The 13,145-nt window shown below is 36.1% G+C and overlaps 1 protein-coding gene across 1 annotated transcript in view; it reads right to left on the bottom strand.

Annotated features, from left to right (window-relative positions):
* Positions 1 to 10,051, bottom strand: part of LOC128014839 (PDZ and LIM domain protein 5-like) — a 40,980-nt gene extending 30,929 nt beyond the window's left edge. Inside the window, exons 1-2 of the mRNA XM_052598509.1 lie at positions 9,927 to 10,051; positions 9,228 to 9,396 (exon numbers count right to left, since the gene is read on the bottom strand). Of these exons, the coding sequence (XP_052454469.1) occupies positions 9,228 to 9,326 (99 nt within the window). The 5' untranslated portion in view covers positions 9,327 to 9,396; positions 9,927 to 10,051. The remainder of the gene's footprint in view (positions 1 to 9,227; positions 9,397 to 9,926) is intronic.
* Positions 10,052 to 13,145: the final 3,094 nt, after the last annotated feature.

The raw sequence follows: 13,145 nt of genomic DNA, 5'->3' as shown, positions 1-13,145 counted from the left end.
TTATATATATATATATATATATTTATGAAAACCATGATTTTTTTTTTCAGGATTCTTTGATGAACAGAACGTTCAAAAGAACAGAATTTATTTGAAATATATATATATATATATATATATATATATATATAGTAACATTAGAAATGTCTTTACTATCTCTTCTTATCAATTGAATGCATCCTTGCTGAATAAAAGCATTAATTAGAGCTTACTGACCCCAAACGGTAGTGTATGTACATAAGAATTCAAATAAAGTGACTAAACACAGACATTTAAGCTGCGCTCTTGAACTAAGGTAAAGTTTCACTATAAAAGCTATGGGAAACAATAAGAGAGTATCAGTAAAAGAAGTCATGAAGAGATTTGCTTCAAAGACAGCTGAGCTTTCAACAGTAAACAACTCAAGACAAAAGATCACGTTTTGTGCAAATAAATTCAGTTCAAGTGATCTATAAATCCCAGCGGATGTCCCAGCGAACCTGGCCGGTGGGGACGGCCAATTAAAACAGAATTAAAGAGAAGAGGACTCTGAAATCCCAGATGCACAAGTCGAGCGTGACATTACAGCAGGTCTGAAACCGCTTTCAGTCTCAGACCACTCAAGTGCTCTTCAATTATAACATGACCTCTTTAATAAATTATCTTATATAAACACAAACCCTGCAGACATATGTGTTCGAGTGTGCTCAGATGTCTTTTATATGAGACACTCTAAACATTTGAGACTACATCTCATTGATCAATGTTTTGCCACAATCCTGCATGAAAGCCTCACTTTGTTGTGCCCTCGAGAAAATATTTGTGTGGCAAAAATACAAGAAAAAAATGTTGAAAACGTGGTAATAGTATGCAACATTGCTGGTTTAATGCCGCAATAACACAAAAGCATCGAATTCTTAGATTCCTGTCATAACTTCTGTTTCCACTGGAGAGTACACAGAAATAAAACATGAAGAGCATCTGAGAGCAATTACAGCGCAACGGCACCCAAAGACGTTTTTCACCAAACCACAATCTCGACATAACTAAAGCAAAGACAATTTGGAGGTGGAAACAAATAATTAACTCTCAAACACGTGTTTCGGGGTTGTTTTTGAGCCATCGTGTGCAATTGTAACCACTTCTTGGGTTTTCTTATTCATGCACTTAAGAATATGTGGCGTGTTAGTCTTTGATTTCATTCAGTTGCATGCGGTGCCCTCCAGGACAACAGCGGACACTACACACACATAAGCACACAATAAACATCTGAAATCAGGAAGTGTACACAAGAAATTTCAAAAGATAGGAAATGGGACCAATATGAGATCTGCTGGGAGAGCAAGAAGCGCGTGTGTGTGTGTGTGTGTTCATGTGTTGTCTAAGTGTGTGAGTTTGCATACAAATGTATGTATGTTTAGTGAATGTGGGCAGGTCAGTTTTGCATCATTATGATTTATCCACAGGGCAAAGAGGAACTCTGGTTTGAGTCTTTAAAGAAAAAATAATGCAGCCAAAATGAAAATTCTTGCATTTTTTTTCAATCACTTACAGAGTTTCAGAACGCATATTACATACATGTCACAATTTCAGTGTCAGCTCCCTCAAAATAATTAGAAATGAAAACCCACACTTTATATGTAATTTTAATAGCTGTTTTAATTATTTTTTAATTATAATAATAATAATGATTCAAATTTGACTTAAAAAGTAACTACTATGACTATGAGTGGACTCCCGGACATTACAAAAGTTCAAAAGTTTGAGGTCGGTAAGATCTAAGTATTTTATGCTCACTAAGACCGCATTTATTTAATCAAAAATAGTAAATAAAATTGTGAATTTTTTTAGAATTTAAAATATCTATTATATATTATAATTTTATTTTAAATGTTATTTATTCCTGTGAAGCAAAGCTGAATTTTCAGCATCATTCCTCCAGTCTTAAGTGTCACATGATCCTTCAGAAATCATTCTAATATGCTGATTTACTGCTCAAGAAATATTTATTATTATTATTAATGGTGAAAACAGTTGTGGTGCTTCATACAGTATTTACGTTTGTGGAATTTGTGATAAATTTTTTCAGCATTCATGAAATAGAAATCTTTTATAACATAAATGTATTTACTTTGTGTTTTGTCACTTTTGATCAATTTAATGCAATTTAATGCATCCTTGCTGAATGAAAGTATTAATTTATTAACTTATTGAACTTTTTGGCCATTTTCAGAGCTTGGTCGCTCTATGCCTTCATTGCATGGAAAAACAACATTAAAGTTCTAAGCTCATAGTTCAAAAGTCATACATGTTCGAAATGACAGGATACTCAGGCAGCCTGTATGAAAAACACATTTTGGTCTGTATCGTGTGTTTTAGCTGGGCCTGAATCTTGTGCTAAATAGTTTCACGACTTGTTTACTCATGTGGTGTGACAGTGGTTTTGAAAGTCAAGACACCACACCAGTAATTAGAGGGCTTTTGGTTTCAGTGCTGGTTAGAGCACCAGTGACAAATGTTTTCAAGGGATAATTGACACTTAATGCCAAACTATGCGTGCAAAGAAGAAAGCATAGTTCTATGGACAAATAACAGCATAGAAATTGTGTGATTCTTGGAATAGTTCAATCAAAAATAAAGACCATCCAAATCCAATACGTAGATGAGTTTGTTTCTTCGCCAGATTTGGAGAAATGTAGCATTGCATCACTTGCTCACCAATAATTCCTCTGCAGTGAATGGGTGCCGTCATAATGAGAGTCCAAACAGCTGATAAAAACATCACAAAAATCCACACCACTCCAGTCCATCAATTAACATCTCAAGTGAAAAGCTTCATGTTTGTAAAAAAAAAATTAAAAAAATTCAACACATGGATTTATCTTCAAACTATTGCTTTCGTCTAAAATATGAGTCCTCTATCCATAATATTGGTTTCTCCTGTGAAAAAGTAATCTCATCTGAATCAGGAGAGAAATATGCACAGATCAAGCGATGTTTACAAGCAAAAACAGTCCAAAACAGCTCTAAAGTTAAACTAATAAATGTTGGTGGATTTGGATGTGGGGATAGACTTTTTCACTGGAGGAATTCTTATTATGGATAGAGAAAAAAAGTATTTTAAAAGAAACACAATAGATATAAAATCTCATTCATGTTTTCTTAAAGGGGGGGTGAAATGCTGGTTTTCACTCAATATCCTGTTAATCTTGAGTACATATAGAGTAGTACTGCATCCTTCATAACTCCAAAAAGTCTTTAGTTTTATTATATTCATAAGAGAAAGATAGTCTGTACCGATTTTTCCCGGAAAAACACGACCGGCTGGAGGTGTGACGTGTTGGCGGAGCTAAAGAATCACGAGCGCGAATAGGCTTTTGCGTTGAGAGCATGTGGAAGCTGTGACTTTACTGTGAGGGAAAACCCATCATCCAAAACAAACCATGGCTAACAGTCAGATTCAGTCGTTTATTTATGATCCAGAATCAGATCCCGAGGCTGAAACTGAACGAGAGCAGCAGCAGCAACGACTCGCTCCGAGCGGGGCTCGAACCCGGGTCTCCGATGGGAGGGGACGCACTAACAAGGAGGCAGAGATATTTGAAGCAGTTTTACTCACCGCCTGCGGTTCCAACACACGATCGTGACCCTTTTTCCTTGGGATTGCATCATCCTTAAGAAATAAACGATGTGCAAATCCGTCGTCAAACTGGGCCTCATGAACAAGCATCTTCGAAATGCAGGGAACAAACAAAAACACTTGCACAACTCCGTTGATGCTCTGTAAAAATAAACTCCATCCACTGGTCCCTTAATGCTGTTTTTTTTTTTGGTAATCTGTGCAGGGTTGTCTTGCCCTGGCAACCAAAAACACACTCCTTCTGTGACATTTCGCGACGCTCTCGCTCTGATCAGTTAATCGCTCTGATCAGTGAAATGTCTGTGCTCTCAGTGCTCTGTTATACGGGAGCGCGCTCTTCCGGCAGAACTGCGTCAGGACCCATATAAGGAAATTCCGCTCCATCTAACGTCACACAGAGCCATACTCGAAAAAAACTTTCCAAAACTTGTGACAAACCGGAAGGAGTATTTTTGGGAACAAAAATACTCCTTCAAATGTACAACTTAATTTTTGAAACTTTGTCCATGTTTAGCATGGGAATCCAACTCTTTAACAGTGTAAAAAACTCAGTATGCATGAAATAGCATTTCACCCCCCCTTTAATGAATGCATTCAATTTCCCAATTACAGCACAGCACATGTAAACCTGAAATATACCAGGTGGTGATTTTACACAGCGTAACCGTGATCTCACACCGCATACAGGTCTGCCACTCCAGCATCAGTGCTTTTACTGTTTCTGAAATGATGCATAGCTGTGGCTGAACAGAAAGTCCATTAAACTTCATAAATGTCCCTCAGAGACACGCCGTCCCATTAAGATAAACTAGATGCATTCATTAACTTTAATCTAAACTCTGAATACTCATAAAACTCCTTATTTGTCTGTCACAATAAATACTCCAAGCAGTACATAGTCTGTACATAGAGACCAGCCATAAATGTCAAGAAACTTCACTGCTGACTGAATGTGTGCGGTAATATTCAGATGAGGTGTGTGAGACAGATACCACTTGCTTTATTACGTTACAGATCTATGCAAATAATTAAGCCATGTGCTTAAGAAATCAGACAGAGGGGCATTTCATTCAGACTTGGATCGTAATGAATGGTTGTGTTTGTTTCTGCTGCTATACCAATATAGAAAATGGGTGACTATTCAATTAGGGAATTTAGGGAAGGGAATTTTCCGTACCCTAAGATGATTTTATGAAGAAAAATAAATAGCAAATCACTAGTTTTAAAGAGAAGTTCTTGTTAAAATATGTTTGTATTTTAAAGTTTTATCATAAAAAAAAAAAAAAAAAAAAAAATTAATAATGAAATGTGTTTGTGCGGTTTAAGGTTCCAAAAACATTATTTTCCAAGTACATTATTGTTTCTAATCCATGCCCTGCATTTCTGAAACGTGTCATTTTTTACAAAGCACATCAGTCTGAAAAGCGAGGTGTGCTCTGATTGGCCAGCTATCCAGTGCATTGTGATTGGCAGAATGCCTAGTTTTAGTTTTAGGTAATAAATCTGTTTGTGTTTCAGGTTTTTCTGGGCCAGTAAGCAATAACCTAGCACCCTAGCAACACCCTATCAACCATCCACAACATAGCAACCATATACTGTTAACAAAAACATTCTAAACACCCTAGCAACCACACAGTAACACCCTAACATTCACTCACAACATTTTAGAAGCATTATAGTGTTAAATAACATTCTGAACACTTAAGCATCCACACAGTAACACCCTAAAAACCACCCACACATTCTAAAAAAAACTGTATACCGTTAAACAACATTCTAATATTTAATGTTAAACAACATTCTGAACACCTTAGCAACCATCAACAACATTCTGGAAACAGTATACTGTTAAACAACATTCAGAACAGCTTAGCAATCCCTCAGCAAGGCCCCAGAAATCACCCAAAATTCCTAGTAGCAGTATAATGTCAAAACATTCTGAACTGCTAAGTGACAACTATCTAGAAACTATACACTGTTAAAACAACATTCTGAACACCTGAGCAACCACTTAAAAAACACAACCATCCTCCTAGCTTCATTGTGGCAGGTTTTACACAGACAAACACCAATCACATTTCCTTCAATCCTCGAGAGATAAAGACCGACAGAGAGACAAAACCTTCATTGTTGGTATTAGATGGTATAGAAGTAGAGAAAGAAAGAAACAGAACACACATCCAGCTGTGATCCTGTGTACTGACACTAACCAGAACGTAGCAGCAGCTCCAAACCACAGTCTTATAAAGCCTAGTTTAGACCAGATCCTGGTATTAAAAACCACCATAAACCAGAACTTAGAATATTAAATCTCTGAAAAGCTGGCTGAGGTACAGCGAGGTCCAAACCAACCCAATCTCACTGCTGAACTTCCCACCGCTTTCACACACAACAAAAAAATCAATCACACTCCCACCACAACCTCAGACCTGTCCACGTCCAAACCCAACACACTCCCCCCAAACATTTATTTACAGTCTAAACCTGTTCCAGCACCCTGTCCTGTCTGAGATCAGCACAAACACTCGAAGAAATACTGCATCTGCAAACTACAAGTTCCTGCCAGAAAAGCTGCAGCTCCTCACGGCTGAAATGCTTGACTGCCTGCAGAGGACCTCTGAGAAAGCAGCTAGTTTTACCATTGCATGAACTGGAACATTCTCATTTTATCTTATCATCGACGAAAAGTTTATCACCCACACATGCACACTCCTCTGGGAATGATGTCATGAGAAATGCGAGACAGCAGGTCTGTTTTAAGTAGTTATACTACAGTCAGGCGACGCTTTGCAGACTGAAATTATTATATGGCCCTCTACACTCTTAAAAAAATGTTTGTGATGGGTTTTTTTTCGCACTGATGCCATAGAAGAACCATTTTTGGATCCCAAAAGAACCTTTCCAGTGAACAGTTCTTTAAAAGAGACATTATTTCTTTGTTGAAGAACATTTAAAACCCTTTTAGCCTGCACCCCGACGCCCGTGTCCTCAACACCCCTCAACTCACACGTGTCAGTGTTTACGAATAGATTAAATGAAACGGGAAAAATTTTATCTTGACAAACTATATATACTTAAATACTATATAACTATAAATCAGTACACATAAAAACATGAACAATGGAAACGCCGTACATACCAGATTCATCGTAATAACGAGTCATAAACACATCCACAGCTGTAAATCCTTTTTTAGTGTAAAATACTTTTTTAAATAATTACTGTTAAACTATATATTGTTCGAGCTGTGCTAGTTGCGTATCCCAAGTATCACCCATAAAGATACATTTTATTATAATAATCAACCTATACATGTAAATCACAGATTTGTGATGTGTCCAGCAAGCTGACAGCTGTGCTCCCAGATTTTACTGAGGATCTGAAGCTGAAATAACATCTTTTATGGAGTGTGAGTAAAGTCTGTAGTGGGATCCGAGAGAGCTTTCGCTCATTTGATAAAATATTTTTACTGGCTTCCCATACAAAGCTTTCTAAGCCACGAACCGGACCTACCAGCATTCAGACGAACCACAACATCACAAACTCTAACATGAAGAATCACTGTCCGATGGAAAAAATAAATATCAAATTGTCCAATGAACATATTTTTACACACATTGCTATTGTGACTTATGAGCTTGTAACGCTATGAGATTCAATGAGACCAAATATGATCCAAATAACTAAATACATGAATTATTTGTATTTATTTTTTAAACTTTATTTTATTTTAATAATTGTTTTAAAACTAAATCAAATTATTAAATACAATTATTAATAAAAAATATATTTTATTTTAATGTATTTTTTTTAAATAAAATAAAATAATACAACAAATTAAAATAACACTGTAAAAAATAGCATGTAAAACACAACAGCACAATACATTTTTTACAAAAACATAAAAAAATAAAAAATACCGAGATGGGGAGGACAAAAAAAAAAAGAGGGAAGAGCCTGGAGAGAGGGAGGGAAAGTAATAGAGAGAGGCAAGGAAAATCAATCTGAAGGTAATTTACATCACTCCTCTGCCAGATGGCATTGTGGGAATAGCTGTCATACACTGGCAGCCCTAACGTGTGTGTGACATACGTGCATCTAAGCGAGTGTGTGTGTGTGTGTGTGTGAGAGAGAGAGAGAGAGAGAGAGAGAGAGAGAGAGAGAGAGAGAGAGTGAGAGAGATACTGTAGATAGAGAGAGGGTGGAAGACTCATTGGGAAATAAAAAGTATCAACAGGTGGAAAGGAAAGGTTACATAGATCACTTAACAGATAAAGAGATAAATATTCAGGGGGAGTGGGGTAAGCTGTGTCACTTGTGACTTAAGTTTGTCCTATATAGTCAAGATGAAATGAGATGGAGGTAAAACTAAGAGTCTTATATATACTGTATCAAGAGACATTAGATGAATGTGCCTATAAATATATAGACAGATATATGCCAGGGCATAGAAATAAGGTCCACATTAGGGGTATGTTGTAATTTATGAATACAGAAAACACTCTTATTCAAAGTGTGTTTCAAAGTGTCTTGCATTGTATTTAAGCTATACATCTTTTTAGAGCATGTATTCCCAGGGAATGGAATCATTGGTTTTGTTAGTGTCATGCTCTTCTATTAGAGCTACAGGAACCTGTGTAAATGCTTAAAAAAAGTTTTGTAATGGACAACTGTTTGCCACAATGTTTGCATCTTTTCTTTGCATAAAACTGTAAAGAAAATGTTTAAAAGTGCAATTTTGTACTAATATTTGTACGTTTTAATGGCATATATAAATTACCCCAGAGCATCATAAACCCTTTACCTACTGATATAATTCTGGGAGAAATACTTAAATTGTATACTTTAACTAAAAAATTTTACCTAAATCATTTTAATAGCTTTATTCAGTGGCAATTTACCAACATGTATGCTATACACTACAGTTAAAAATGTTGGGGTCAATTCGATTTTTTTTAAAGAAATGTATAGTTTTATTCAGAGGATGCATTTATTTATTTAAAAGTGATAGTAAAGACATTTATAATGTTACAAAAGTTTTATAATAAATAAATAAAAAATAAATACTGTTCTTTTGAACTTTCTGTTCAATAAAGAATCCTGAAACAAAAAAACACTGATTTTTGTTTTTGACACTGATAATTATAAAATGTTGAGCTGTAAATCAGAATATTAGAATAATTTCTGAAGGATCATTTAACATATATTAAAATAAAATATTTTTAATTGTAATAATATTTCACAATGTTAAAGGTTTTTTATGTATTTTTGATCAAATACATGCAGACTTGCTAAGCATTATAGACTTCTTTAAGTCTTTATATTTATTTTGTTCAAACACATTATTGACATGCGTATCATATGTATCTCTCAATCACAGGCAGCTGCAAATGATGGGCCTTTTCTAAAAATATGATCACATTATAAACACTGTGTACGGTTTCAAAACACTGCTTACTCTGCTCGCCCCTATGACGAGGTCAAAAGCAACATAAAAATAGACAAAAAGACAATAAAGAGGGGAGCGGGAGATCATTACAGGGTGCAGATGGTGTCAGGGGGTCAGAAGGGGTGTATCATATTTGAATGAGTGTGTGTTTGTACTCACCCGTGAAATGGAGAGAGGCATGTTAAAGTCTTTCCCCCCCTGCAGTCTGAAGCCCCATGGGGCCGGACCCTGTAACACCACACTGTATTTACCACTCATAGCTGTCTGATATACTGTAAAACACAAGCGCGGAGGCTGCTAGACACTCAGAAAGTCCTCACAGAATGCCCTAGAGAGAGAGAGAGAGGTGTTCAGTCAGACACTGTTGAAAAAGTATGCAATTTAAAACTAGATTTTTACTTTGTGTAATAAAATGTGAGTGGAAAAACTCAATGCTAAACCTGTGTTTATTACTTGCAAAAACCTGTTTACTTGAGGATAAGTTTCAGTGCTATGGGTTAGAAGTTAAAAGAAATAAAGATGCTTGTCTCATGAAACACAGCTAATGAAATTCAGTAGCATAAAGAAGTAAAAAAGTCATATATATACTTATTTATCAAAATTCAGTCTCTTATTCGGTCAAAATTCAGAACAAAAACCCACCACTAATATTAGGAGATATTGTTTGCATAATAATAATAAATGTATTGTATCCTGGCTGAATAAAAATATGATTTCTTTAAAAGAAAAAAAACTTTTGAACAGTACTGTACTGTAATACAACAAACTGTCTAATAATACAACATGCGTAAGTTTACATGCATTTAACAAAGCTAACGTGAAATAATCATTCTGCATATATTAATCAGACAAATTTACCTTCAAAAAGCAACAATCTTGACAAAAAGAAACACAAAGTCCTCAGTGGCAGTGCAGGTCTAAAGGTCTGACACCAAATGATCCACACAGACAGCAGACTGCCCATTTATACCCATCTATCAAAGGCTGTGTGTGTATTTTGGGGGTTAGGCTTACATGCTGATATTTAGGGAACAGACCCTAGACGTGCTGCCAAATATTAAGGAGGAACCATCAAAAAGCCACCAGAATCTAAAACAAAGGTCCTGAGATTAGAAGATTAGGATCAGACTCTGGAATGTTCCACTGGTCTGATGGGTGTCCTGTCATCGGCACATTTCAAGAGGGAATGCTTTAGCCTGCCAGTATATCTGTCTACTGCTCATATTGTCCAATAATTTGTCATAAGAAAAGAAGAAGATTGATGTAAACACTGGAATACAGATGAGATTCACATGTTATCCATGCTGTCTTCATGGATTATGCAGAATGTTCTTCATCTGCTATCAGTAACTCAAATGTTACTCTCATTAAACAAACCCAAATAATGGAAAATTGTAGTAACGTTTATATTATGTTGTTAAATATCATGGATGGATGGATGGATCAGCTGAAAGATGATGGATGGATGAAAGAAAAATGAAAGGATGGATAGGTGGATAGATTGAAAGATGAAAGAGGAATGGATGGGTGGATGGATGGATAGATGGATGGAAAAATGTTATAGAAATGGATGGATGATTGAAAGATGATAGAGGAATGGGTGGATGGATGGATGGATGGATGATGGATGGATGAAAGAGGAGTAGAAGAATGGATGGATGAATGGATTGAAAGATGACAGAGAAAGGGATGGATGGATGGATGGATGGATGGATGGATGGATGGATGGATGGATGGGTGGTTAGATGGTTGTTCGGAAGGAGGGATGGATTGACAGATGATAGAATAATGGATGGATGGATGGATATATTGAAATATGATAAAGGAATGGATGGATGGATGGATGATGCCTGAAAGATGATGAATGGATGGATTGATTGTTGGAAGGATGAAAGAGTAATGGAAGGATGGACTGATGATAGATTGAAAGTTGAAAGGGGAATGAAAGGATGGATGGATGATTGATTGAAAGATGATAGAGAAATTGATCGATCAATCGATAGATGTACAACAGATGTAAGTTGCACCAAAAAAATAATATTGTATGAGTCAAAATTATCGATTTTACTTTTATGCCAAAAATCATTAGCATATTAAGTAAAGATCATGTTCCATGAAAATATTTTGAAAATTTCCTACCATGAATATATAAAAACATACTTATTGGTTAGTAATATGCATTACTAAGAATGAATTTGGACAACTTTAAAGGCGATTTTCTCTGTATTCAATTTTTTACACCCTCAGATTCTAGATTTTCAAATAGTTGTATCTTGGCCAAATATTGTCCTAATAAACCATACATCAATGGAAAGCTTATTCAGCTTCCAGATGATGTATAAAGCTTAACTTCAAAAAATCTACACTTAAGACTTAAGGTTTTGTGGTCCAAGATCACACACATATATAGGTGCATCTCAGTAAATTAGAAATGCCGTGGAAAAGTTCATTTATTTCAGTAATTCAACTCAAATTGTGAAACTCTTGTATTAAATAAATTCACTGCACAGAGACTGAAGTAGACTGAAGTAGTTTTAGTCTTTGGTTCTTTTAATTGTGATGATTTTGGCTCACATTTAACAAAAACCCACCAGTTCACAATTTATTTAATACACGAGTTTCACAATTTGAGTTGAATTACTGAAACTTTTCCACGACATTCTATTTTATTGAGATGCACCTGTAAACACACAGCAACACACACACACACACACACACATATATATAGCTATATATATATATATATATATATATATATATATATATATATATATATATATATTATATTATATATATATATATATATATATATATATATATATATATATATATATATATATATATATATATATATATACAGGGGCGGATCCACCCTAAAAGAAAGCCTTGCCACCCCTGCTGCCACCCCAGTGTGCAACAACGAATTAAAGGTTATGGCCAATTTGAATATTTACTAGCGCAAATCTTTCGTGATTCGTGATCCTGCTCCGAACTCCCGAAATGATTCAAATGATTTGCGATCCCCAAACTGACTCAAATGATTCGCGAACCCGCTACGAACTCCCGAACTGATTTAAATGATTCGCGAACCCGCTACAAACTCCCGAACTGATTCAAATGATTCACGAACCCGCTCCGAACTCTCGAATTGATTCAAATGATCCGCGAAGCCGCTACGTAATCCTGAACTGATTCAAATGATTTGCGATCCCCAAGCTGATTCAAATTATTCGTGAACCCGCTCCGAACTCCCAAACTGACTCAAATGTTTAGCGATCCCAATAACTGACTCCAATGATTCGCTATCCCGGTACGAAATCCCGAACTGATTCAAATGATTCGCGATCCCCAAACTGACTCAAATGATTCGCGAACCCGCTCCGAACTCCCGAACTGATTCAAATGATTTGCGATCCCCAAACTGACTCAAATGATTCGCGAACCCGCTTTGAACTCCCGAACTGACTCAAATGATTCTCGATTCCCGCTCCGAACTCCCGAACTGACTCAAACGATTCTCGATTCCCGCTCCGAACTCCCGAACTGACTCAAACGATTCGCGAATTCCGCTCTGAACTCTGACATATATTCAGATATAAATGTAATTTTAAAAATAAATTAATAATTTTCGATTTTCAAATATTGCACCTTTCAAACATAGTTACCCACTTTTAAAAAGCGTGAGGATATGTAACAACTTCGTTTTGTGTCAGAACTTTCACACTTTCATTCATAAATTCACCCCTTTTGTGTTTGAAAAGCGACAGGGATTGAATCGCGGAAATGGAACTTGCTGTATATAGCAGATGTCACGGAATTCGGCTATTTTTTTATGAATAAATCAAAAGTAGTGCATTTAATCAAATCTCGATATGGACTAGTGTCTGCAATATTAAAGGTGTTCAGTTCAGTACCGTCGCTCCCTGCACGCAGAGTAGGGCACCAACTCCCAGAGGGGGCACCATCCCAGTTGCTCAAAAAAAAAAAACTTCCTCCATTCTACCATCCGCGCTCGCGACCGCTCGCACCTCATGTTTGCGGTTGAATGTTCATGATTGATGGATGATGTCCGGGTAG

Source organism: Carassius gibelio, chromosome A5, assembly GCF_023724105.1.
Source record: "Carassius gibelio isolate Cgi1373 ecotype wild population from Czech Republic chromosome A5, carGib1.2-hapl.c, whole genome shotgun sequence".
NCBI lineage: Eukaryota > Metazoa > Chordata > Actinopteri > Cypriniformes > Cyprinidae > Carassius > Carassius gibelio.
The sequence above is the reverse complement of the archived record's forward strand: the minus strand, read 5'-3'. Positions and strand labels throughout refer to the sequence as shown.